Raw genomic sequence first — 26085 nt, forward strand, 5'->3', positions numbered from 1 at the left:
GTAAAATAGCAGGAAGAAAACTGAGATGGGAATGCAACATTTTATTTCACTTTCTTTCCCCCTCAAGTTCAGATGAAGAAAACACCCTAACCCTATCACAAAGAATGACTGATCAGCCATGTGTATTTTGATAACTGCAAGCTACGTTCATTGAATCTCTACAGTGTAGGAGCAGACCATTTGCCCCATCGAGCCCATGCCAACCTTCCGAAGAACATCCCAGCCACACCAATCCCCTGCCCTTCGCATGACTAATCCACCTAGCCTGCACACCCTGGACATTGTGGGCAATTTAGCATGGACAATCCATCTCACTTGCACATCTTTGAATTGTGAGAGGAAACCAGAGCAACTGGAGGAAACCCATGCAGACATGGGGAGAATGCACAAACTCTACACAGTTGCCCGATGCCAGAATCAAACCTGGGTCTTGACACTGTGAGGCAGCAGTGCTAACCACTGAGCCACCATGCCTTCCCAACACCTTGTATTCTGCCCTCACTTCTTTGGTTTTCTGAGCAGTTCTCAGATGTGGATTGACATTATCTTGATGTTTGGATAAGAACCAGTTTGTCTCTTTATTTATGCTCTCCCCTTGAGTTTAGGCTGAGTGTGTAGGGAGTGGAGAACCCTGAGGTTAAGCAGTTCATACAATCACAGCATTAGGACAGAAAGGAGTTACTTGACCCACTCAAAGGTGAACTTGAATAATAAACATTGACTGGTTGCTAAACTTGACTGGGAGATAAAGACAGAAAATGCTGGAGAAACTCAGGCAGGTCTGGCAGCATCTGTGAGGAGAGAAACAGAGTTAATGATTCAGATTTGGCATGTCTTTTCATCTGAACTTCAGAAGACATCATACCAGACTGGGAACATTAAGTCTGTTTTGCTCTCTCTCTGTAGACCTGCCTGAGTTTCTTTAGCCTTCCCTGTGTTTGCTTCAGGTTTCCATCATCTGCAATATTTTGCCTTAGTTTGGGAGATATGTGCGTGTGTCCTTTTCTGTGCTGACTGCAAAAGTGGCTTTTCTTTAGTTCAAGAATATACTTTATTCCTAAAAATATCTTTATATACATACATCATCACTAAAGCAGTTCAGTTCTGTATAGTTGTATATGAAGAAACAAACATTGGAGTTTGACATTATCCAGCAAACAAACCGAAGCATTTCCTACCTGGATGAGATTATATTCCCATGTAGCTGACACAGCGGAAGGGTCTGATAACTGAATGGCCCTCCATTTAACTTCAGCAGAAAGACCTTAGACGGTGGTCTTTCCCCACTGGGCCTGAGTGGCAGCTGTCCCAAGCTTTACTGTGCACCAGTCCAGCCTTCTATTCAGGACAGCTCATCCAAGCCACAAGTCAGTGACTGGGAAACGCTTTTAAATAGCATTTCAAAATGCGGATCCATGAAGCATTCAGCATCCTGTGGCGTCGGTAAGATCTCCAGTGAACCGGACATTACATGATCATACTGCACGGTCACTCAGGTGTACATTCAGGATGTAAACATGGGCAAGCTATTTTGAGTGATCCTCCCTGACTATCTGCTGTATCTTGAGCCTGAGTGTTATGTCAGTGCCCATGGTGTGCCTGACAGCCTTTAATTTCTAAATAGTCACCCACTATTTTGTCACAGGTGACAAAAACAGAAATTGCTGGAATAACTCAGCAGTTCTGCTATTATCTGTGGAGAGACAAACAAGATTAACGCTTCCAGTCCAGTGATCATTGATGACTGAAGAAGGGTCACTGGACTCGAAACGTTAACTCTGTTTCTGTCTCCACTGATGCTGCCAGACCTGCTGGGTTTCTCCAGCAATTTCTGCTCTTCTGTGTTCCAGATTTCCAGCACCCTCTTCTTTGTTTTAAATTATGGTTATGTTCTGAAATTGTTAAACACGACGTTGAATTCTGAAGGCTGTTAAGGTACCTAGCCAGAAATTATTCCTGCAATGTTCAGGCGGCTGGTTTTAATACAAATACATTCCCTTTACGATTTCTCACTCTGTTACCTTCGAACTGTTTTCATGCAAACGTTTTAAACTGGAGATCAAAAAGAACAACAAAGGAAAAGCATTTCTGCCTTCCAAGGGTTAATTAGCAGCGATCTCTTTAAACCTTGCTTGCTGCTAAACTGAAAGGGGAATATACAAACAGCTTTTCCAGACAGCCAGTCCTCAAGGGGTGTCACCACTGAGCACACAGGCTGAAACAGGAAGTCTTTTTTTTCTCTCTACAGCTGAGTGGTGCCTCCTGTGTTCTTCATTTTGTTGGTTAGCGATGGCCAGACTGAGAGAGGCAGACGGAGCGCAGCAGCAGCAGCAGCAGCAGCAGCAGCCTTCCCAGTACCATCAACCCATGAACGAGGCTGATATTCAGCTCAACCACAGCCAGATGAAGGACCACGACGCCATTAAGCTGTTCATTGGCCAGATCCCACGGAACCTGGAGGAGAATGACCTGAAGCCCCTCTTTGAGGAATTTGGGAAGATATATGAGTTAACTGTGCTGAAGGATCGGTTCACAGGCATGCACAAAGGTTTGAATAACATCAGCACCACCTACAGAATAAGGCAACAAAGCAGTTAAAGGGAAATCATAGGTTCTGATACCAATAGATTCAAAACAAGACCTTATTAATTGTGTTAATATTTCTAGTCATTTTAGTTTCTTTAATTGACTATTGATCAACCTGTTTTTCAGTTAAAAAAGACGATGATCAAATTAACAGAGTTGAATTAATCAAGGCACTTAGGCATTTGATTAAAATTACATTTAAAATGTCGCCACTGAATGATTTTTGTTTCACACTGATCGGCAGAAAAGATTCTTTTATTTACTGTACAGTTATGTCTTTCATTATATTGAAACTAATGCTCGGTGTTTTATTCAAGTTGAACCTGAAATCCAATCACTCTTTATTAATAAGGTTGCAAGTGGGAAAGAAATCATTTCATTTTAACTCCAGGATTCATTGCCCTAGTTATTGTAAATTCAGACGGGATAGTGTGAAGTGCATTCAGCCTATTACAGTGGATGGCCGTTTCGTTAACAATGCTCAGTTTTGTTTTAAGGATTATAAGTTGCATTGTCGTCCTCAATCGCAGTTTAGTTTAAAGAGGCACCGTCTTTAGTGCTTCCCTCGGCGTGAGAACGGTCCTGCTATATCCAGGTCTTTTACTCTGACGTCTCAAGTGATTAGGGTTTTTTTTCTAGCAACGCCACGACAACATTTGGTGCAATTTACCCTCCAACGTTACCCATTTACCAAATACTTTCCCAAAAAGGGAGTGATCCTTTTCAAGGTTTCTAACAGATCAAGCAATGGATCGTTTGTTTTTTTTTCATTGTTCCCCACTTCCCAACCTCTTAATGAAGCGCTGATGCTTGGGACTTGGGAATATTTCTTCATATCAACTTTTAATTGTAAAAGCTGACCATTTAACCAGTAGATCTTGTGTATCAAACAATGCTAAGAAGCCTGCCTTTCTCAAGGAACACGTTACAGATATCTAATTTTTATTTATGCACACATTCCCTCCCAGCGACCGAAGCTGAATTATTGCATGTTACATTAGAGGTTGTGCTGTAGTTAAGAAGATGAGCCTTGTCTAAGATTGTTGACTACAAATGGGGTAAATGATGTGTGTTCTGTGAGAGGTTGTGGTACGGGAGTATTACAGCAAGGAGTGCGTTACAGGGCGGATGTATTAGCTGTTTCCTGTATTAATGACTGGTTATAAACAATACGTTACATACAAGGTTGTAGTTCATCAGAGGGCATTTGAACGGGTTACCCAGTAAATGAAGGAATTATGAGCAGAGAATCCTGGTGTGTTTTACTGGTTCTTTGAGACAGTGTTTGCAGTGGGATATGTTATAGATAAATATTTACAATGTGAACGGTGTAATTTTTAAACAAATTTTAAGCTTAACTGCTTAAAAACTTTATTTACCAAATGGTACAATTGATAGTAAGAGCTCTATGCATTGCAACACTGCAACAAACTGCCCGTCTCATTACTTTGCTTCATATACTATGTTAAGAGCTGCACTTGCTCGATGTCAAATTTTCTTTTCCTACATGTCACGCTTTATAATTAAAATGAAACTGGCTCTAAGATCAGAATTATATATTTCACATTTTACGTTTATATATAAAATTATTTTTGAGTCCTGTGCCTAAATCGGGTGACTTGTCATTCAAGAGTCAAGGATGATGAGCCACTAAATTTGATCATTCAAGCACCAGACAGAAAGAGGTACAGTATTTTTGTTGCCCCTTTTCTATTAGCAGGTGGGCGGCTAGGCGTATATTGTTTTGTAACAGCGTGTTTGCTTGCCCTGGTTCAACATGATAGGGAATGTGCTTAGCATTTCAGCAACGCATGAGTCAACCTACTGCCCCTTTGGTTGACAAAGTCCTGTCGACTTCTCTTCATTATCCTGACATTTCGGAGATTTTTTTTGGTGCTCCCCTTTCATTCTTTGAACGTTTGAGTTTGATCATTTATCCTGTTTTGAACGTTTGAGTTTGAAAATTTATCCTGTTTTGTTCATAGCAAGCTGACTGCTTCTCTATATTTCGCAAATACTTGGGCAAACTCTATTTGGATATATGCACTGTAAGGTTTACCTTCTTGCCCTGTTCCCTCGTGCATTTAAAATTGACTTAACAACGGTTGTAAAGACTTCTTTTCTTCAGACTTGTTGCAATTAAAACTTTTCCAATGTTGAAAAGACCTTTCATGTGCTGGAGTGAGATGCTCATTTATCTTTTCAAACACAAGTCAGCATCACACGGTCTTTGATCTCGATTTACCTTTTCTTTCCTGTTCTTTTTGACCTTGCAAGTGTCCTGTGGTCTTGGTGCTTGTCCCTTCACCTAGGTGATGTCTATTTAAAGCAAAATTCAGCATTTGATCACTAGAAGTAATAGCAATGAAATGATGGGCTGCCTCTCTCTATAGTGGACTGATTTGCACATAGAAGGCATTCAATTTAAATTCTTTTTCCTTACTGCAATCTGCAGCTCTTTGTTAACTTTTAATTTTATTTCTCTTTTCATATTGTTTTATTAAAATATTTAAAATGGTGATAATTGTCCTTGCATTGAGTATTTATTCAAGTGATGGGCATCAATTGGGAATTCACCTGTTTCCAAATAAAAATAGATTGAAACAGTTGGTTGGGTTTGGAGGTGAGTGTTTATGATCTGTCATTAACTGAGCTATACCAGCAGGTTGGTCCTTGGCTCAGTGCCTGCTGATGCTTCAACCTGAGCTATCTTCTTGGCAGTTTTTGTTGTGACCTGTTGCCATTGCCTTCCACTTTGAGAAAGGCAGTTCCCAAGCCAGAAGGGGAATCGGACCTGCGCTATCAGAAGATGCTAGTCTTTTCAGCTTCAAGTCAATCTCTCATCACCTGTGATGTGCTGGTGTTGGACTCTCATCACCTAGCATCTGGAGCCGAACACCTGTAACTGCAACAGTGAGCAATTGATGTATTGTGTACATCAGTGATTTTATGGTGCCCGATTCTTTTTGCTTTCCATATTATGAAGAGGAATATTCTATCAATCAGATTCCTTTTGATACTCAAATCTCACCTAGGTGTTCTTAACCTAACCTTAAATTCTTTCAGTTAACAAGAATGCGTGAAGTTGGATCTGCAAAACATTTATATTCACTTTTTCAATTTTGTTTTAGTTAATTTTTGCAGCTTGTTTCCCTTTAAATAAAAAGATTCGATTGACATTATTCATAAACCTAACTTTCTCTTTGTTAACTTGACTGTCTTCTCTCTTTAGCACTACAAGCTATTTGCCTGGGGAAATCCTCTATGTAAGCTTGACGCTTCCATGAGATTACCTCCAATTCTCTTCTTTATCTAAGCGAATAATCTCAATTTTCTCAACCTTTATTTTAGTTAAGCTCCTGGTGATCTGAATCATATTGGTTTCTCACCCTCTCAGTTAACGCAGTGATTGAAACATACCATGGCAATTTAACAAACTTAATGATAATTAATTGCTAACTTCTCTTACACCATTCTTCATTTTCTTTTCATGTCAAGTCAATATAGTAGAATATCAGACCAGGTATGAAAGAAACTACTGATGGTTCTCTAGCTCATTTTGAACTCTTGAAAGACAAATTTTAATCATTTTTCCCCTTCCCAGTATTGTGAGTCCACCGACACCACATTCACTGAGCTGTGGTTTAAGAATGCTACTCATCACCACTGCTACCATCTTGAGGACTATTAAGGATCAACAGCAAATGTTGCTCTTGCCATTGATATCTACATTCCATGAAAGCTTATTTTTAAGGAAGCTGCCCTTTCTGTCTTTGGGAAGCTGAGACGGCTTCCAATACTCTTAATCCAATAAAATAGAAATGTCACTCTTGAAATGTGTTTGATTGTTCCTTCATGTGATATCAATTTGTAAAGCATACTTCCTAACTTTATAATACTAAAGGCGTGTCTGAACCCACTTTATGTTAGGAACAGACAGTACTATGTGTTGCATTGATCACATTTCTTGTTGTAAATCTTTTTTAGACTAAAATCTACAGAGTGCTACTCTATTGATTGTTCACCTCTGATCCCATGTTGGATTTTAGTTTGGAGAAAGGGTCCATCTTTAATTTAGCACCATTAACTCTTCCTCATTTCTGAATCTGGATTATTATTTCTATATTTCTTGTTTTGTGAAAAAGTTATTACTTGAGAATGCTGTACTCTTGACCACGGTCAGCTGGATTGAGTGCAAAAGGCAAATGTTGGTTCTGACCTTATTTCGAAAGCAGAGCTTTTCGGACTAGGTGTTTGTTGATTAATTAGGTAGCACACCCAGCGGATGGAGAAATCCATTGTAACATCAAAGTGTTATGAACCAAACTGCTGAGAAGTGTGCATCTGCACTGGTCTATTTCTCTGATGTTGAATGTGCAGTTTTCCCTCAGAGGAACACATCTCCTACCTAAATCCAGTGGGCTTGGCTGCAAGCTAGGAAAGCCAAGCTTTAGAGATCTGCAAGTGTACTGTCTAGATGTCAATACTCCTATTGCTTGGCACTAACAGCATGCATAAGGCAATGTGCCACAAAATCTGAACAACAACAGCAAATGTGTGGCTTATTTCTACTATAAACTTAAATGCCAACATCGGAGAAATGCTGAGAGTGACACTGATAATTGAAAACTTGTTTAACATGTTGTTTTTGTTTTAACATGAAATATATCAAAACGGATCATATTTTTGAGCCAAAATGAGTTACTATCACTCCTAATAAGTAGCACTTGCTGAATCAAACTGGACTGAAGCTCAGTGTAGAAGTCAGCTATGATTCAATGGTAGCATTTGCTGGTGTGAGTCAGAGTTTGAGTACCAACTGTGACACTGTCACCTCTGAGTCAGAGGTTTGGGGGTTTGAAGCCACAGATTTTAGCACAGAATCTAGGCTGATTAACTGCAATACAGAGGGAAATGCTGTACATTCAGAGTGAGCACCTTTCCTGTAGGGTGTTCAACTGAGGCCTTGTCTGCTTACTCAGGTGATTCAAGTCACTATCTGCAGAACAATAACAGTGTATCGGCTATTCTTTATTTCTCAGTAAAAGACAGATTGCTACTTGTAGAATCTTGCTAAACTTTTGGCATTACAAATACCTTAAGTTAAAACTAAAAAAAATGATATAAACTGAAAGAATCTCAAATTTGTGCTTTTTTAAATTCATTTGTGGAATGTGGACTTCAGTGGCTGGTTAGCATTTATTGCCCATCCCTAGCTGCTCTTGAGAACATGGTGGTGAGCTGTCTTCTTGAACTGCCGCAGTCCATTTGCTGTGAGTTGACCCACAATGCCCTTAGGGAGGGAATTTCAGGATTTTGACCCAGTGACAGTGAAGGAATGGTGATATGTGTCCTAGTCAGAATGGTAAGTGGCTTAGAGGGGAACTTGAAGGTGGTGGTGTTCTGTGTATCTGATGCCCATGTTCTTCCAGATGAAAGTGGTCATGGATTTGGAAGGTAGTCTATGAGGATCTTCAGTGAATTTCTGCAATGCATCTTGCAGATAGAAACTTCTTCAGCCAGAGAGTGGTGAATATGTAGAATTCATTGCCACAGAGAGCTGTGGAGGCCAGGTTATTGACTATATTTAAAACAGATAGATAAGTGCTTGATTGCCAAGGGGATCAACGGTTACATGGGGAAAGTGGGATTATAGGGTTGAAAAATCCATCAGCCATGATTGAATGGTGAAGCAGACTCGATGGACCGAATGGCCTAATTTCTTCTGCTGAGCATCGGTCATGGAGGCAGAGGATGCTTGTGGATGTGGTGCCAATCAAGTGTGTTGCTTTGTCCTGGTTAGTCCTGGTTAGTATCAAGCTTCTTGAGTGTTGTTCGAGCTGCACCCATCCAGGCATATGGGGAACACTTCAACAGACCCCTGACTTGTGGCTTGTAGATGGTGAACAGGTTCTGGGGACTCAGGAGGTGAATTACTCGCCCCAGTGTTCCTAGCCTTTGACCTGCTCTCGTAACCACTGTGCTTATGTGGTAAGTTCAGTCGAGTTTTTGGTCAGTGATAACCCCCAGGATGTTGATAGTGGGGAATTCAGTGATGGTAACACCATTGAATGTCAGGATCAGTGGTTAGATTGTCTGTTATTGGTGATGGTCATTGCCTGGCATTTGTGTGGCGCAAATGTTACTTGCCACTTGTCGGCCCAAGCCTGGATATTGTCCAGATCATGTTGCATTTGAACATGGATTGCTTCAGTATCGAACTAGTCCTGAATGGTGCGGAATATTGTGCAATTACTGCCAAACATCTGCACTTCTGACCTTATGATGGCGGAAGGCCACTGATGAAGCAGCTGAAGAAGGTTCTGTCCAGGATACCATCCTGGTGAACTCCTGCCCCCCCATGTCCTGGAGCTGAACTGACTGACCTCCAACAACCACGGTCATCTTCCCATGTACCAGGTGAGACTCCAGTCAGTGGAGAGTTTGCCCCTAAGACCCATTGATTCCAATTTTGCAAGGGCTCCTTGATGCCGCATGCAGTCGAATACAGCCTTGATGTCAAGGCCAGTCATTCTTACCTCACCTTCTGATTATAATCATGTAGCATCATGACTCTGAAATGATGCTAAAAGCATGATTCAAATTAATGTGATTTTTAAACAATTTGGGTTCAAAAGTCAATGAGCCATGACTTGTAAAAACCAATGCTCCCAAATTCGCATGACGTACTGCATTATCCAATAAATTCTGTCACATGGATTCTATGGTATGCGCACCAAGTGAGTCAGATTAAAATTAGCCCCTTAATGACTGTATCAAACAAACATGAAATGTTTTGGACTTTGACAGTGTTGGGATGAAATTGTTCCAGGGTTAATATAAAGATTTACATTCAATTTCCTTTGTGTCCAATCGGTTACTTTGAAATGTAACTTATTCTGTTGCATAGATAAACACTTTGTGAAAAATAACTTATAAAACTAATAATGAAGATGAATAACTAGTTTCTGATGCTGTGATTTGAAAAAGGAAAGTTGACCAGAACACATGGAAAATCCCTGGCTCCTTTTGAGCAATGACACTAGTACTAGGTCATTCTGCTCCACATCGGAACAGACAATTCCCAGGTGTTTCCGTGCTAAGTACTGATAGACACTGCTGACCTGTGAACTTACCTGAAAAGTTAGAAAATTGCTTCTAGACTGTAGCAGTCCACAGTTTATAATATGATCTTATCTGAATAAGATAGCATTATAGTTATCCTATTGGACTAGTAATCCAGTGGCCTGGATTAATGATATAGAGAAATAGATTCAAATTCTACCATGGCAGCTTGGGAATTTGAACTCAGCTCAATACAATGAAATAAAAGGAGTGCCAATGCCCACATCCTATGAAAGAATGTTTTAAAAATATCAGCACTATCTTCAGGAAAGGTGCTTGGCAGACTTTTTGGTCGGTTGGAGAAAACCTAAAGACGAGGGTTGCAAATATGCAATTCCTATCCTAACCTCAGGGTGTTCTAAGTGCTTTGTGAGACAACAAATGTTTTATTCCAGAAAGCCAGTGTTGAAGGAGGAAACTGGAACCAATCTTTACATTTGTTTATTGAATGAAATATTACAAGCATGTAGCTCCCAACTCAACCACTCACAGCTTCAGTAAGTGTCCCTTTTTGATAGATATTTTTAATAAACCTTTTCAGCCATATTACAATATCTATCTGAAGTAGGTGCGACTTGGACCCAAGCTTGTGGGTTAAAGGTAGGGACAATACCACTGCATCAGAAGAGCTGCAGTATCCCTTTTAACTTTTTGTTTGTAACATCCAGAAGTGTAATCACAGAGAACTGAAATGATTTTCTCCTGTCACTAAACCATTCATGGTATTTCTTCACTTATTAACAATCACCAGTACAAAGACACAAAGGGCAATACAGCACAGGAACAGCCCCTTCAGTCCGCCATGATTGCGCTGGCACATGATGCCTTCCTAAACTAACCACCTTTTGCCTCTATGTATCCTTCTATTCTCTGTCTATTCATATATCTGCCAACATGCCTCTTAAATGTTGCCCCCTCCCCTACCACTGGCAATACATTCTAGGCACTTAAACCCCTCTGTGTAAAAAAAAACTTGCCTCTCACATCTCCTTAAACTTATCCCCTTTAGCTTAAACCTATGTCCCCTAGATGCCCCCAGATTTTTATATCTTGACTCAGGGAAATAGATTCTGTCTATATATTGTATCCATGCCTCTCGTAATTTTGTAAACTTCCATCAGGTCATTCCTCAACCTTTGACATTCAAGTAGATACAAAGTAAGTTTGTCCAATCTCTCCTCATACTTTTTACCCTCCAAACTAGAAAACATTCTGGTAAACTGTTTCTGTACCCTCTCAAAAACCTCCTTTTTGTAGTGTGGCGACCAGGGCTGTACATAATATTCCAAATGTGGCCTAAGTGAAGTTCTATAAAGCTGCAACATGACTTGCCAATTTTTATATTTTATTCCCTGACCAATGAAAACAAGCATGCTATATTCTTTCCTGACCACCTTATTGACCGTGTTGCCACATTCTGGGAACTGTAGGCTGTGGTACGCTTAGATCTGCCTGTATCTTGATGTCACTAAGAGCTCTGCTAATTACTCTGTGATTCCCTCCTACATTAGATCTTCCAAAATGCATCACCTCACCATAAATCATCTCTGTTCAAAGCCTATTAAGGGTAAATCAGGTCATCCAAGGTGACGAGAGGGGGAAGAGTTTAAATCAAAGTGGAGTAGGAGGAGCAGACAAAGCACTGAATCCCCCGTGGTGCCCACCTGTCTCCAAAGGCATCAAGAGTATTGGTGGACACAGCATGCTCCCTCTCCAAGGACACCTGGGCATGAACATAGCTGCGGAAGAGGGGCAGCCAGTTGGCATCTATGAACCCCTCCACAGCCCACTGCCTGGAACTGGTACTAGCCATCTTGGCCATACCCAAGGGCAGACCAGGCTGGAGGAGGTTCTCTGACTTGCTCACGCTGTCTGTACTGAATGCCTGAGGAGCACTAGTGTCCATTTTTAATATGCTCAAGTGAAGTCACAATCATTACCCCTCCACCTGCATATAATTGAACATAGTCAATTTTATTAGTCATGCTGTAATATTGATATTTTTAATGTGTGTTATAAAATGCATCCAGAGCAGGTAGGACTTGTGCCTGATTAATTTAACCTTTTTAGATAAGTTATAACACATCTGACATAGGTGGGACTTGAACTAGGATCTTCTAGCTTAGTGGTGAAGACAGTACCACCATGCCACATGAAGGCTGTTTTCAGTCAGCATGTTCAAAAGTGGAATGACACACATCCGGGGAATGTGGGATTTGAACTGAACTGGGAGAAAGTGAGGACTGCAGACGCTGGAGATCAGAGTCAAAGAGTGTTGCTGGAAAAGCACAGTGGGTCAGGCAGCATCTGAGGAGCAGGAGAGTCAACATTTTGAGCATGAGCTCTTCAGCATTCCTGATGAAGAGTTTTGCTCAAAACATCAACTCTCCTCCTTGGATTCTGCCTGACACCCTGTGCTTTTCCAGCATCACACTGTGTTTGACTAGAACCTGAACTTCCTGGCCTAGTGACACCAGCACTGTACCACAAGCTCCCTGCTGTAGGTACTATTGTAATGCAGGGTTGTTGTGATTAGGGTTGTTTGTATGCTGCTAAATTGTAGCTCAAATTATATCACTTTATTACTTTTCAGACAAAGCTCAGAACTCAATATTTTTCATCAAGATGATGCTCTATTAAATTTAAAATGTGTAAAAGAATAGTGGAAATTGTTTGTTATACTTACCCCCCACTCCCATGCAACAAATCGTCTCCTATGGAATTGTCCTGGAAGTTCTTGCTATGGTTAAACAGCTCTCTGGTGCGTCAAGTTGACCATGCTTCAGATCTGAGCTTTGTCCATGTTAGAAGGGCTTTTGAATGTGGGGAGGGGGAGGCATCACATCGAAACCAAGAAACCTCTTCTCCTCACTAGACAACCACATAAGCCCATTTCTCAGCAGGAGATGATAATTAAGAACAAAAATAACACAGGAAAAGCAAGTGGTCCTCCCCCAGTATTGGCAGCGACATTGAGAACAGGAGCTGGGGTCTCCTGGACAGTGAGCTAACTGGAGGAGATTGGGCCTCAGCATGGCTAAACACTCAAGAAAGATTATTGAATTTAATTCCTTTATTTTTCTAGTTTATGTTAAGAAGGACTTCAATGTTAACTTTGACGTTATTTATTTATTTTTCTACTTATTCTATGAAAGTAATGCTTAATATTCTAATTTTGTTTCTCTCTTTTACTATTCTGTACCTAATGTTTTTGTACCGAGGCACCTTTGTACCGAAGATGGCACCAGTACACACTTTTCACTATACTCCTGTACTTGAATACATATGGCAATACAATCTAAATTATCAAGGTTTTTGCTTCCCTCCCTAGCCCTAGGATTTTTAAACAATTGCAGTGTCCCAGGTATCTTGATTGAGATCTCTGTGTTGTATGTCCAGAGCAAGAGTGTGACTCAATGCTTTAAAATGTCTGCTCTCATGCTTACAGCTACTTGCCTACAGTTTAGTTTCTTTCTTCTGCAACTAAACACAGATTTAACTAATCACACATAGGGAACCACAGACACCAGATACACATCATCAAATGCCGAGCCATTTTGAAAAATATCATCATGGGATGTGGGCATTGCTGGCTAAACCAGCATTTAATTAGCATCCTCTAGTTATCTTAAACTTTTCAATTGAGTTCAGATAGGAATGCTCCTCTGTTGTGTGTTTTGATTAATCTTCCTTGTATTTGTGTAACTTTCCTCCCACATCTAGTTTTCTTCTGAAGAAAGGCTAAGGTATTGTTTGATCAGGGCTGGTTAGTAACCTGGAGAGGATGCAGAGAAGGTTCACCTGGATGTTGCCTGGTATGGAGGGTGCTAGTTATGAAGAGAGATTGAGTAGATTAGGATTAGTTTCATTAGAAAGACGGAGTTTGAGGGAGAACCTGATTGAGATCGACAAAATCATGAAAGGTGTAGACAGAGTGGATAGCAAGAAGCTTTTTCCCAGAATGGCGGACTCAATTACAAGGGATCATGAGTTCATGGTGAGAGGGCAAAAGTTTAAGGAAGATATGCATGGAAGGTTCTTTACGCAGAGGGTGGTGGGTGCCTGGAACACATTGCCAATGGAGGTGGTAGAGGGGGGCATGATAGTGCCATTTAAGATGTATCTAGACAGATACAGGAATGTATAGGGAGCAAAGGGATACAGACCCTTAGAAAATACATGACGAAGTTTAGATAGAGGATCTGGATCGGCGCAGGCTTAGAGGACCGAATGGCCTGTTTCTGTGCCGGAAGGTTTTTTGTTCTTTGTTCTCACTTCCCTCATCTGTTGAAAGTTGACACCTTAACTCGGACCAGTTGTTTCCATTGATCAAGATAGCGAGTTGACATAAATTTAAGATTATAATTCAAAGTGTGAAGGAAATTTCAGGATTTTTTGTGTAAAGGGTATATGGAATCTGAGTTGAGAGTGTGTTGCTGGAAAAGCAGAGCAGATCAGGCAGCATCTGAGGAGCAGGAGAATTGATGTTTCGGTCATAAGCTCATCATCCAGTCCCTGTACACATTCATCTGCCACAGCAAAGGCCTCCAAGCCTTTTATTTCTTGCTCTCACACCGACCCAACCAGTACCCTTTCACTGACACTCTCATTCACCTGGCTGAACTGGTCCATCTCTACAAAGATCTTGAGTCTGGAATGCTTGACCAGAAACAGTGCTGGAAATGAATCTACAGTAGATTATAAAGATCAAGCTTTGAAAAGTAAAAGAACAAAACAGCATGTACTTTTTTTTCGTCAACAGGGTATAGCTAGGCCAACATTTATTACATATCCCTAATTGCCCAGAAGGCAGTTAAAAGTCAACCATATTGCAATGGTCCAGAGGTTGTGTGGAGCCCAGACCAGGCAAGAATGGTAGCTCTCCTTCCCAAAGAATATTAGTGAGCCAGTTAGGCTTATCCCCCTGACGATTACCCACAGTTTCTACAATTACAGTTACTTAATTCCAGATTTTTATTGAACACAGTTTGGACCCAGGTCCCCAGATCATTACCAGGATTGCTGGGATTAATCATCTAGTGATACTACCACTCGGGCATCACCTTCATTAATTGTACTTTACTTGATGTAGTGTATTGGGACATCTAGTGGCTGTACAGAGTGATAGATAAATCTTTTTGTATGGGGAAAGGATGGGGAATGGGCAAAAGTAGTTTGCTTGTCCAGGCAGGATGAAACAGCTGTTTCCCTTTGTGCTGTAAAGTGCATGATTTTCTGTATGTTCGTAGACATTGAATGTCAGTGAGCTTTCATTTCTGTCCGTCATTGCAGCTGAGCTGTGTACAGTTCTTTCTCAGCATATGTGTACACACCTTTCAACAGATAGCAGTCAAGAATGTCAACCCTGTCAAAAGATCAGCAAACTCAGCAAAGACTGGCAATCAAAGCAGGAATCCTCCTGCTCTGTGTAAACTGACAACACACCTGTAGTAACCACTTGCAGCTGCTGGATTTCCTGATGTGGTCTTTTAATTTCTTTCTAAAGTGCTTATTTGAAAACTGAAGACAGAAAAGAAATTGGCTGCCAGATAAAAGCTCTTGATTCATTTATGATTTGAGTCAAATGTTGCATTTTCTCAGCTGAGATGTTGATGGTTTTCCCTCCCATTTTTATACCCCTTTGACAAAATAATTTTGCATTCAGGGTTTGATAAACCGTTTTAAGGCCTTGAGGTAATCTTGCTCCTTTTAATCTATTTACGGAATCTCAGTGTCGCTGGCAAGATCAGCATTTGTTAACCATCCCTCCTTGCCCTTGGGAAAGTGATGCTGTGTCATCTTTTAGGGTGGCATAGTGGCTCATTGGTTAGCACTGCTGCCTCACAGCACCAGCAACCCGGGTTCGATTCCAGCCTTGGGTGACTGTCTGCGTGGAGTTTGCACATGCTCCACGTGTCTGTGTGAGTTTCCTCCCACAGTCCAGAGATGTGTAGGTTAGGCGAATTGTCCATGCTAAATTGCCCATAGTGTTCAGGGATGTGTAGGTTAGATGCATTAGTCAAGGGGAAAATGTAAAGTAATAGGCTAGGGGAATGGGCTGGGTGGGATACTCTTCGGAGAGTCAGTGTAGACTTGTTCTTACAAATGGCCTGTTTCCACACTGTAGGGATTCTATGATTCTTGAACCAATGCAGTCCATTTAGTCATGACACCCACAATGCTGTTGGGGAAGGAAGTGTAGGATTTTATTCCAGTGACACTGAAGTAATGGTGGTATCGTTTCAAGTCAGTATGGTATGTAGTCTTGGATGAGAACTTGCATGTGGTGTTTCTTTGCACCTGCTCCCCTTGTCCTTCTAGATGGTAGTGATCATAGGTCTGGGTGGTGCTGTCACGAGAGCTTTGGTGAGTTATTCCAGAGCATTTTGTAGATGGTACATACTGCCGGCTTTGTGCATCAGTGGTAAATCGAGCGAGTGGTGAAATTGGATGGAGTGCCAGTAAAGCAGTTGGTTGATGCTGGATTGTGTTGAGCTTCTTGAACACCAGAGCGGTATATATTCAGGAGAGTATTCCATCATATTGTTGACCCATGAATTCAATTGGCGAATAATCTTTGGTGAGTAAGGGGGTGAGTTAATTGCTGTAGAATTTGTAGCCATTCATCTATTCTTACAGTCACCATATTCAAATATAAACATAGAAAATAGGAGCAGGAGTAGACCATTTGGCCCTTCGAGCCCGTTGTGCCATTCAGTGTGATCATGGCCAATCAGCCAATTCAGTACACTGTTCCCATTTTCTCCTGATATCCTTTGATACCTTGGATCTTCAGTGTATTGATTAATAAAATTATCCCGGTACGCAGCCCAAGAATTCCTTGTCTTTGGTTTCGCTACTGATTTGATTAACGCAAGCTATATGCAGATTAAAGTTGCCCATAATTATCATTGTACCTTTATTATTTGTTGATCTGAGTTTCTTTATAATGCCTTCACCAATATTGCTACTACCACTTTGAGGTCTGGATGCAACCCTTACTATTGTTTTCTGCCTCTTGGTGCTTCAACATGTACAGATTCCACTTCACCAGAGCTAACATCCTTCCTCTCACTCACATTAATTTTCTCCTTAATCAGCAGTGCTACCCTACCTTCTTTTTTGTCTGTCCTTCTAAAAACTGAAAAATGCTTAATATTCTGTTCCGATTCCTGATCACCCTGCCACCACATCTCTATAATCTCTGCTATGTCCTACTCGTTTAGATCTTCTTGCATGACCAATTTGTCCATTTTATTGTGAATGCTGCAGTCAGTAACAATTAAGTTTCTGGGATGTTGATAGTGGGGCCTCAGTGATGGTAAAGCCATCAAGTGTCATCGGGCGATGATTAGATTCTCCTTTGTTGGAAATGTTTATAGCCTGGTACTCAAGTGGCATGTAATGTTCATGTCATGCTGCCAGGCAGTCGAGCCTCAATGTTATCCAGGTCTTGTTGCTTGTGGGCACAAACTGCTTCAGAATCTGGCAATTGTGAGTTCATCAGCGAACACCCCCACTTCTGTCCTTATGTAAGAGGGAAGGTCATTGATGAAATAGTTGAAAAGGTTGGGCCTAGGACACTCCCCTGAGGAACTCTGCAGTGATGTCCAATGGCTGTAACTGTTTCCCTTTGAGCTATGTATGACTCCAACAGCGGAGAGATTTCTCCCGATTCCCATTGACTTGACTCCTTGGTGTCACACTTAGGGAGATTTGATATCTGGGAAAGTCACTTACCCCTGGATTTCAGCTCTTTTGGCCATGTTTAGGCCAAGGTTGAGATGAGGTCTGGACCTGATTGCCCCTGTTAGAATCCAAACAGGATATTGATTGTCACACTTTATGAAGGAGTTATTTGATACTTATCAGGAGCTCTGCCTAAGAATAAATTGAATATTTACTTATAATTGTTGTTTGTTTCACCTTACAGATGAATATTGTGGTTTTAAACAGTAAGCTGATATCAGGGCTTTGAGGGCCAATGATTGAACTGAAAGAATAAAATAACCGCCACAAAGATACAGCGGTTTAAAGTTGGCAGTTTTACTAGACTCAATCCCTTGATGTCTTGATATGCACATTTTACGATAGTATTTGACCTGATTAACAGGGTTGAAACCACTGCTTATGGGGTGTCTTTGGTTCCTCAATAGCTGGTAACTTGCCTTCTGGAGAAGATAGAAACTATTGCATTTGTCCTGATACCTTCTGACCTTGCTGATTTTATCCAGTTTCAATGTTGTGGAGATTTGGAAAGAGCTGTTCTGAATGTTATTATCTCTTCATTGAAATTGGGACAAGATTAGTAGCTCAAGATATATGGAAATTAACAGAAATGTGGATTTAATTTCAATAGTAGTTAAATAATAAAATTAAACATAATAAGTGTGCAAGTTCCAGAGGCACTGGAATGTAGCTGGAGCACATTTACCAATGAGTTACAACTCATTCAAAGTTAAAAATCACACAACACCAGGTTATAGTCCAACAGGTTGAATTGGAAGCACACTAACTTGCGGAGCGACACTCCTTCATCAGTTGATTGTGTCTGATGAAGGACTGTGACAATCACCTGATGAAGGAGCGTCGCTCCAAAAGCTAGTGTGCTTCCAATTAAACCTGTTGGACTATAACCTGGTGTTGTGTGATTTTTAACGTTGTACACCCCAGTCCAACACCAGCATCTCCAAATCATGACAACTCATTCATGTAGTCCATGGGGCATTATTGGATGTTTCTGAGTATTCAACAAAGAGAAAAATCTTCTACATTCCTGTACTAAACGAACAAAAATAGAAAGACAAAGGGATGGTCTAATTGCCATTTTTCTGTCTGACTTTCCCTGCATAAACATATGAGTTTCTTGCTGTGGTCTGTGTTGAGTTAACAAATCTTGTTCAGGTGAGTATGGGGTGCCCTGATTGATAGTAAATACCCTTCCCAATGGGTGTAGATAGGGTTCTTCCTCTGATAACTAAGCTATGATCAAATTGGAACTTGTGTCTGAAATTGTGTTGGTATGTTCAAGTTTATATGTTGCATGTTGATGTGCAACAAAACCAGAAAATGATTAGATGGCAATTTCTTTGAGACCTTAGTTGGTGAGCACATTGCTGTGTGTGAAATTGATCTGTGGAGACCCTGAAAGTCAAGAGGCATGTTCGCTGACAATACCCAGCTCCAATCACTATCTCTTCTCCTGACACCACCTCCAGTGTTGCAAAATGATCAGATTGCTTCTCTGGCATCCAGTGCTGAAAATGGGTTGAAGTTTCCTCCAATTAAATATTGGAGAGACCAATGGATCCTACCCTGTTCCCCAGCTACCAACTCCAGCTCTCTCATTGGCAATGCTATGTGATTAAACCACTATCATCTTTAAGACCACAATTCCACCATAATGTTGCTTTCCTTCTACTTAACAGCCATCAAAACCCTCATGACCTCTCTAGATATTTTCTAACCAAATTGTTCAGATATGTTATTATAAACCTCTGGAGCAGGTGTGACTTGAACCAGACCCTAACTGCCTCAGAGGTAGGGACACTGTCACTGTATACAAGTGCCTTTATTGCCTCTAGATTTGGGAATTCCATGGGTTCCTTGCTGTCGATGTCTTAACTCACATTGGGTGCTGTTCACCATACACCCTTGTACTATTGACTACTTTAGTTCCTGGTCGAGCAATGCCCTGATTTTTAAGTTCTCACTCTTGTCTCTGGACCTCTCTGTGGACTCATAAAATCACAGAATCCCTACAGTGTGGAAACAGGCCATTTGGCCCAACAAGTCCACACCTAGCCTCCAAAGAGTAACCCACCCAGACTCATTCCCCTACCCTATTACTCTACATTTACCCCTGGCTAATGCACCTAACCTACACATCCCTAAACAGTATGGGGCAATTTAGCATAGCCAATTCCCCTAACCTGCATATCTTTGGATTGTGGGAGGACCCAGAATAAACCTACACAGACATGGGGAGAATGTTCAAACTCCGCACAGACAGTATCAGGCTGGAATCGAACCCAGGTCCCTGGCGCTGTGAGTCACTGTGCTGGGAGGGGTGGTGATGGGTGAGGACCTGCAGTAACTTGGATAGCCTCTCTTGCTCACTGATCTCCTTTAAGACATTCCTTAAAATGTATCACTTTGACCAAGCTTTTGGTCACTTCATCTAACCTCTCCTTCCAGATCAGAGTCATGTTTTGTTTTATAACACTACTGTGAAGTGTCTTGGGACTTGTTATTACATTTGAAGTATTTTATAATTATCTAAGTGTTGCTGCATTAAGCAACCTTGGCTTGAGCTTTTGCTGATAAATACAATAGGCTTTAGAATCTGGAGTTGGAGAAAGGAAAGTCAGGTCGAGTTTTACGTCACCCTGTAGGACGTTAATTGAGCATGAAGTTGGGTGTTACTGTGATGCATCCACGTGAGGAATACAAATGGCCAGGGCAACTCCACCCACCCCCAAATGAGATTCCAGTCCATCATCAGAGTAGCCATTGTTCACAAATGAAGGCATTGGTGATGATTGTTTTGGCTGGGTCAATGGTTGGGGGGGGGTGCAAGGGGCTCAATTGGTTGGACAGCTGGTTTGTACCACCAACAGCATGGGTTCAGATCCCACAACAGCTGCACTGTCATGAAGGACTGTCCTTCTCAACTTTTCCCCTCATCTGTAGCATTGTGACCCTCCGGTTAAATTACTATCAGTTGCTTCTCTACCAAGATAGCAGAACTATGGTAATTTTGCTTTCACTTTTATGATTGAGGGCAATGGGAATTTCGATTTTGGAGACACAGTCAATGCCATTATTTTCCAAGAGGATTTCTAGAATTTGCCAGAATTGTGATATCTGTTGAGCACCTTTTCTTAGTGTACTTAATTTTAAAAACCCTCTATTTTAATTAAATAAATTGAACAACTATTTCAGACTTTCAAAAGATTAAATGTCATGTGAACTGAAATGTGAGTCAGTTTGAAGTGTATATTAATGCTGTAGGGATAAGTTTAAAATTTTGTATGGTGTGGTGTTAAGTGGATGGGGATGGGGAGGGGGATGGGAGAGGGGGAGGGGGATGGGAGAGGGGGAGGGGGGATGGGGGATGGGGAGGGGGGATGGGGGATGGGGAGGGGGGATGGGGGATGGGGGATGGGGGATGGGGAGGGGGGAGGGGGGATGGGGGATGGGGAGGGGGGGGATGGGGGGAGGGGGAGGGGGGGATGGGGGGAGGGGGAGGGGGGATGGGGGATGGGGAGGGGGGGAGGGGGGGGATGGGGGGAGGGGGAGGGGGGGGGAGATGGGGGTGGTGGTGCAGTGTTATTGTCCTGACTTTTGGACAAGAAAGTCAAGGTTTGAGCCCCAACTCTTACAGAGGTATGTCGAAGCATTTCTAACAGGTTAATTTTTTAAAAATTGCTTATAATGTTGCTGTGAATTCAATGATATCATGAGACATCACACTAAAAGCATGCAATATATCTCGCAAAGCAGTCTGACCTCAAACTCTGTGCTGATAATAATCAGAATAGCTAAAACGGTGGAGTATGTTACCAGAAAAGCAATGTTGAATCTATGATCTGAAGATCTCACCATGGCTGTTTACTGTTCTCCCTAACACATTTGAGGTCAAATCTCAAGGCCCAATTAGGTTGCTTATAGATCATGGACTCTGCACCCATTGGATGAACCCACTATTCCATTGGATGAATTGGGCAACCCATGAAGAACTTCTTTAAAGCTTGCTTTTAAATCAGTCAGTTCAGACATAGCTTTGTGGAAGGTGGGATTTGAACCCAGAACTTGCTGGTTTAGAGGCAGAGGCAGAGCCAGAACCACTATGTGACAAGAGCCACAACCCTGCCTTTAAGGTTATGCTGATTTGGGACTAATTGGATAAAGCTTTCAAAAACCCAACATAGACAAGATGGGCTGAATGGTCTCCTTCAGTGCTGCATTATTCCATATGATTAAGACAAGACACTGACACAGTGTGTAATTGTTCTATTTTTAAACTCTGCTCTTTGCACTTTGCTGTAAGCCAAATGCATTATAGAAAGGTGAATTCCATGTCCATTTTAACCTCTTATCCACCCAGGATTTTAAAGTATCCTTTCAGTGTACCCACTACAACATCTTACTGTAACTTGAATATGTTTAGAGTTTGTTTTACTTTAACCAGAGACATTCCTTCAATTCCCACCATGGCAGCTGGTGGAATCTGATTAATAATCTGGAATTGAAAAGCTCGTAATGGTTGCCACAAAACCATTGTTGATTGTCATAAAAACTCATCTGGTTCACTAACATCTTTTAGAAAGCAAAACTTGTCACTTGTACCCAATCCTGCCTGTGTGTGACTTGAGACCCACAGAAATGTTATTAAATTCTGATGTAAATGGTATAGATGGGAATGTGGGGAAGCGGGGTAAGATAAGTAAGTTTGTGGATGACACGAAGATTGATGTGATGGTTAATAGTAAGGAAGAAAGTTTTAAGTTACTGGAAGATAAGAGTGTTTGGTCAGATGGGCAGATCAGTGGCAGATCGAATTTTACCCTGAAAAATGTGAGGTGATGCAGTTTGGAAGAAATAACAAGTCAAAGATGTACTCTGTCAATGGCAGGACACTGGAAAGAGTTGATAAAGTGTGGAGCTAGAAAAAGCGCAGCAGGTCAAGCCGTATCAGAGGAGCTGGGGAGGTGGGGGGGTCATCAGGACTGGATCTGACCTGAACCGTTGACTCCCCTCCTCCGATGCTGCTTGACCTGCTGTGCTTTCTCCTGCTCCACACTTTATTGATTCTGCCTTTGTAGCATCTGCATTTCTCACTATCTCCAGGACACTGGAAAGTTCGGAGGAACAGAGGGATCTAAAGGTTCTTGTCCACAGATCCCTGAAGGTGGCAGGACAGATTAATAGGGCGATTAAGATGGCATATATGGCACTTGCCCTTTATCAGTTGCGGCACACATTATAAAACCAGGAAGGTTATGCTGCAACTGTACAAACTTTGGTTAGGACTTAGCTGGAGTGTTGTGTGCATTTCTGGTTGGCACACTTTAGGAAGGATGTGATTACACTGGAAGGGGTGCAGAGGAGGTTCACCAGGATGTTGCCTGGGTTGGAGCATTTTAGCAACAAAGAGAAGCTGGATGAGCTCAGGTTAGAGCAGAGAAGGCTGGGAGGTGATTGGTTTGAGGCGCATAAGATTATTTGCAGAAGGAGTGAGTGTGGGCAGGGTGGATAGGAAGCAGATGCCCCCCCCCGCCTTAATTGACAAGGGGCATAAATTTGAGGAGAAGGGCAGGATTTTGGAGGGAATTTGAGAAAACTCTTTTCACCCAGAGGGTGATGGAAATCTGGAATGCACAGTCTGAGAGGGTACTTGAGGTGGGAAGTGTCACAACCTTTAAGAAAAAATGTAGATGTGCACTTGCAAGGCCATACCATTCAAAGAAATAAGCCAAGTGTTAGAAAATAGGATTAGTGTAGATAGGTCAGTGCAGACTCAGTGGTTCGAAGGGCCTTTTCTATGTTGTATGACTCTATTGACTCTTAACTCCACTCTGAAATGACTAAGCATGGCCTTCAGTTGAAGGGAAAATGGGCACGGACAAATTAGATATTTGAAACTCTGAAACTAGTGGTGTCAGGTCAACTGAGAATAGTTGGACAGAGAAATACACCATTTAAGGGCCAATTTTCTAAGATCATTCGTAATAGATGGCAGCAATTTTAGACTTCCTTTTCATGAAATGGTTAAAGCTTAGAAGGAGGCTATTTGGCCAATCGTGCTTCTGCTAGCTCTCTGAAAGTACAACTCAACTAGTCCCAGTCCTCTAAACCATTCCCCATAACTTCACCTATATTTTCTTCTCACTGAGACAGTTCCTCTTTGGAAATCCGAGAATTCCAGGTCCTAACTACTTACTGTGTCATACATGTTGTTCCCCATCCTACCTTTGATTCTTTTGCCATTCATCTTAAATCAATGTGTTCTTGTTCTAGATCCTTCAACCAATGGATCAATTTCTCCCTATCCACTGTGTTCAGGCCTGTGTTGATTTTGAATGCTTGATCAAATCCCCTCTCAACCATACATTCTCAAAGGAAAACTGCCCACTGCTCTAAGCCACCCGCTTAACTCAAGCTCCCTGGAGCCATTCTCTATTGCCACTGTGCATTTGTGGTGGAGGGAGTGAATGCTTGATGGAATCCAGGACCAAGCAGCCTGCTTGGTCAGCTCCCTATCCAATAACTTAAACATTCGCTCCCTTCACCAGCAATGCACAGTGGCAGCAGTGTGCACCATCTACAAGATTAACTGCAGCAACTAATCAAGGGTCCTCTGTCAGAATCTGTGACCTCCTCCACTGAGAAGGGTAAGAGCAGCAGATACATGGGAATGCCACCACCTCCAATTTGCACAGCATCCTGGCTTGGAACCATATGGCTGTTACTTTATTGTCACTCCATCAAAATCCTGGGACTAGCTTTTCAACAGAGCTGGAGGAAATATTCCCTGTAGGCTACAGGTCCACACACATCAAATGACACACCAATGAATTCATTTCTGGTCTCTCCAGCTGTTGCTGTGTACAATCCTCAGAGGTCAAGGGTGGCTGATGAAATTAGTGGACTGTAGGCTGTCGGTGTAGCTATATCAATGCACTGCAGCTGTTCAAGTAGATGGCTCTCCACCATCTTCTCTGCGGTAATGGGTGATGGGCGACAAATATTGGCTTTTTCAGTGGCAGCTTTATCCAATGAAAGATGTTTTAAAAAATATTCTTGTGAATCTTTTCTCTTAAACCTACACATCCCATCCAAAGTGTGGACACAATTCTCTGAGTTTGAAACAGTTCACGCCAAGTTCCTTGCTTTTGTGCCCTGCACCTCTATTTATAAAGACCAGGATTGAGTAAACTGGACTAAAACTCTTCCCCAATCTGCCCTGTCACCTTCAATAATTTGGGCCTATACACATCTAGGTCCCTCCGCTCAGGTAATCCTGTCCGAATTGTATCCTTTCTTTTCAAATTCATCTTGATATTCTTCTGCCAAATTGTATCACTACACACTTCTCTGCATCTACACTCCTGGAGTCTGGGAAAGACCAGTCCTTTCCTCCTGGTTTCCAAGTTACTTTTATCACTGATAAACACAGTATTCAAAGAAAATATGGAGAAGAAATGGGGGAGGGGCGGGGTGGGGGGGAAGGTGTAAAAACGAAAGGCTGGCAATTAAAAAGTGCAACTCTGATTTGTCTGTTGTGTTGGTCACAGCAGTATCTAGGGCATTAGAACAACTCAGTTCAGTTCAGTCAGTCCACACACTGCTATTGAGGCATGCCTCAACCTCCCTCACCTTGATTGACCTATTTCTTATGCACTTGTTGAGCTTCTTTGTAAATGCACTTCTAACGATACAATTCATTTTAACTACACCCTGCGGTACTGAGTTCTGCATTCTTACCACTCTCTGGGTACAGAAGTCCTTCCTGAATTCCCTGTAAGATCTCTTGAAAACTTGAATCCCCTGATTGATAACTTGGTAGTGAACATCTGTTGATGATCTCTAGCTGTGCTCTTTTCTCACTCTCCCCGACAAACACAACCACATGTTTCCGTCATCTTCCCTGCACCATCCCCACAACCAATGTGGTATAGCTACTTTCTTTAGTATGATTTAATGGATTCTCTAAAAACAATTTCTGAGAAGGTGCCTTTTTTTTGCTGAAGCACATTCTCAGTTACTCACTTTCTACTGTGATGTTTGGCTGAAGCTGTGAGCCTTCTGAATCAATCTTTGAGAGTCTACTCACTTCCGCTGATTGGGCAAGTGAATTATTGAGTGCCCCAGTCAAAGTTCCAGTCAATATTCCTTCATCACCCATCCCAGGAGCAGGTACAGGACCCAAAAACAGTCTCAGCTGCACCTAAATTTTTTTTTTGATTAGACTTACAGTGTGGAAACAGGCCCTTCGGCCCAACAAGTCCACACCGACCCGCCACCCACCCATACCCCTACATTTACCCCTTACCTAACACTACAGGCAATTTAGCTTGGCCAATTCACCTGACCCGCACATCTTTGTGACTGTGGGAGGAAACCGGAGCAAACCCACGCAGACACGGGGAGAACATGCAAACTCCACACAGTCAGTCGCCTGAGTCGGGAATTGAACCCGGGTCTACAGGCGCTGTGAGGCAGCAGTGCTAACCACCGTGCCACCGTGCCACCCACGGTGGTTATATAAATCGTCCAAAACCTTTCACAATTTCTAAGACCTCCCTTAGACCACCCCTCAGCCAATTACTTACAAAAGGAAAGAAAAACGCTATTCCTTTTGCCAAAAAT

General features: G+C 41.9%; 1 protein-coding gene across 32 annotated transcripts in view; it reads left to right on the forward strand.

The window, feature by feature from the left end:
- Positions 1–2403: 2403 nt before the first annotated feature.
- The window catches only part of LOC132828805 (CUGBP Elav-like family member 4), a 466645-nt gene continuing 442963 nt past the window's right edge, over positions 2404–26085 (forward strand). For all 32 annotated transcript variants that reach the window (XM_060845925.1, XM_060845939.1, XM_060845929.1 and 29 more), the window contains exon 1: positions 2404–2548. In XM_060845925.1, coding sequence (XP_060701908.1) covers positions 2404–2548 — 145 coding nt within the window. The remainder of the gene's footprint in view (positions 2549–26085) is intronic.

Source organism: Hemiscyllium ocellatum, chromosome 28, assembly GCF_020745735.1.
Source record: "Hemiscyllium ocellatum isolate sHemOce1 chromosome 28, sHemOce1.pat.X.cur, whole genome shotgun sequence".
In the NCBI taxonomy this organism is placed as follows: Eukaryota; Metazoa; Chordata; class Chondrichthyes; order Orectolobiformes; family Hemiscylliidae; genus Hemiscyllium; species Hemiscyllium ocellatum.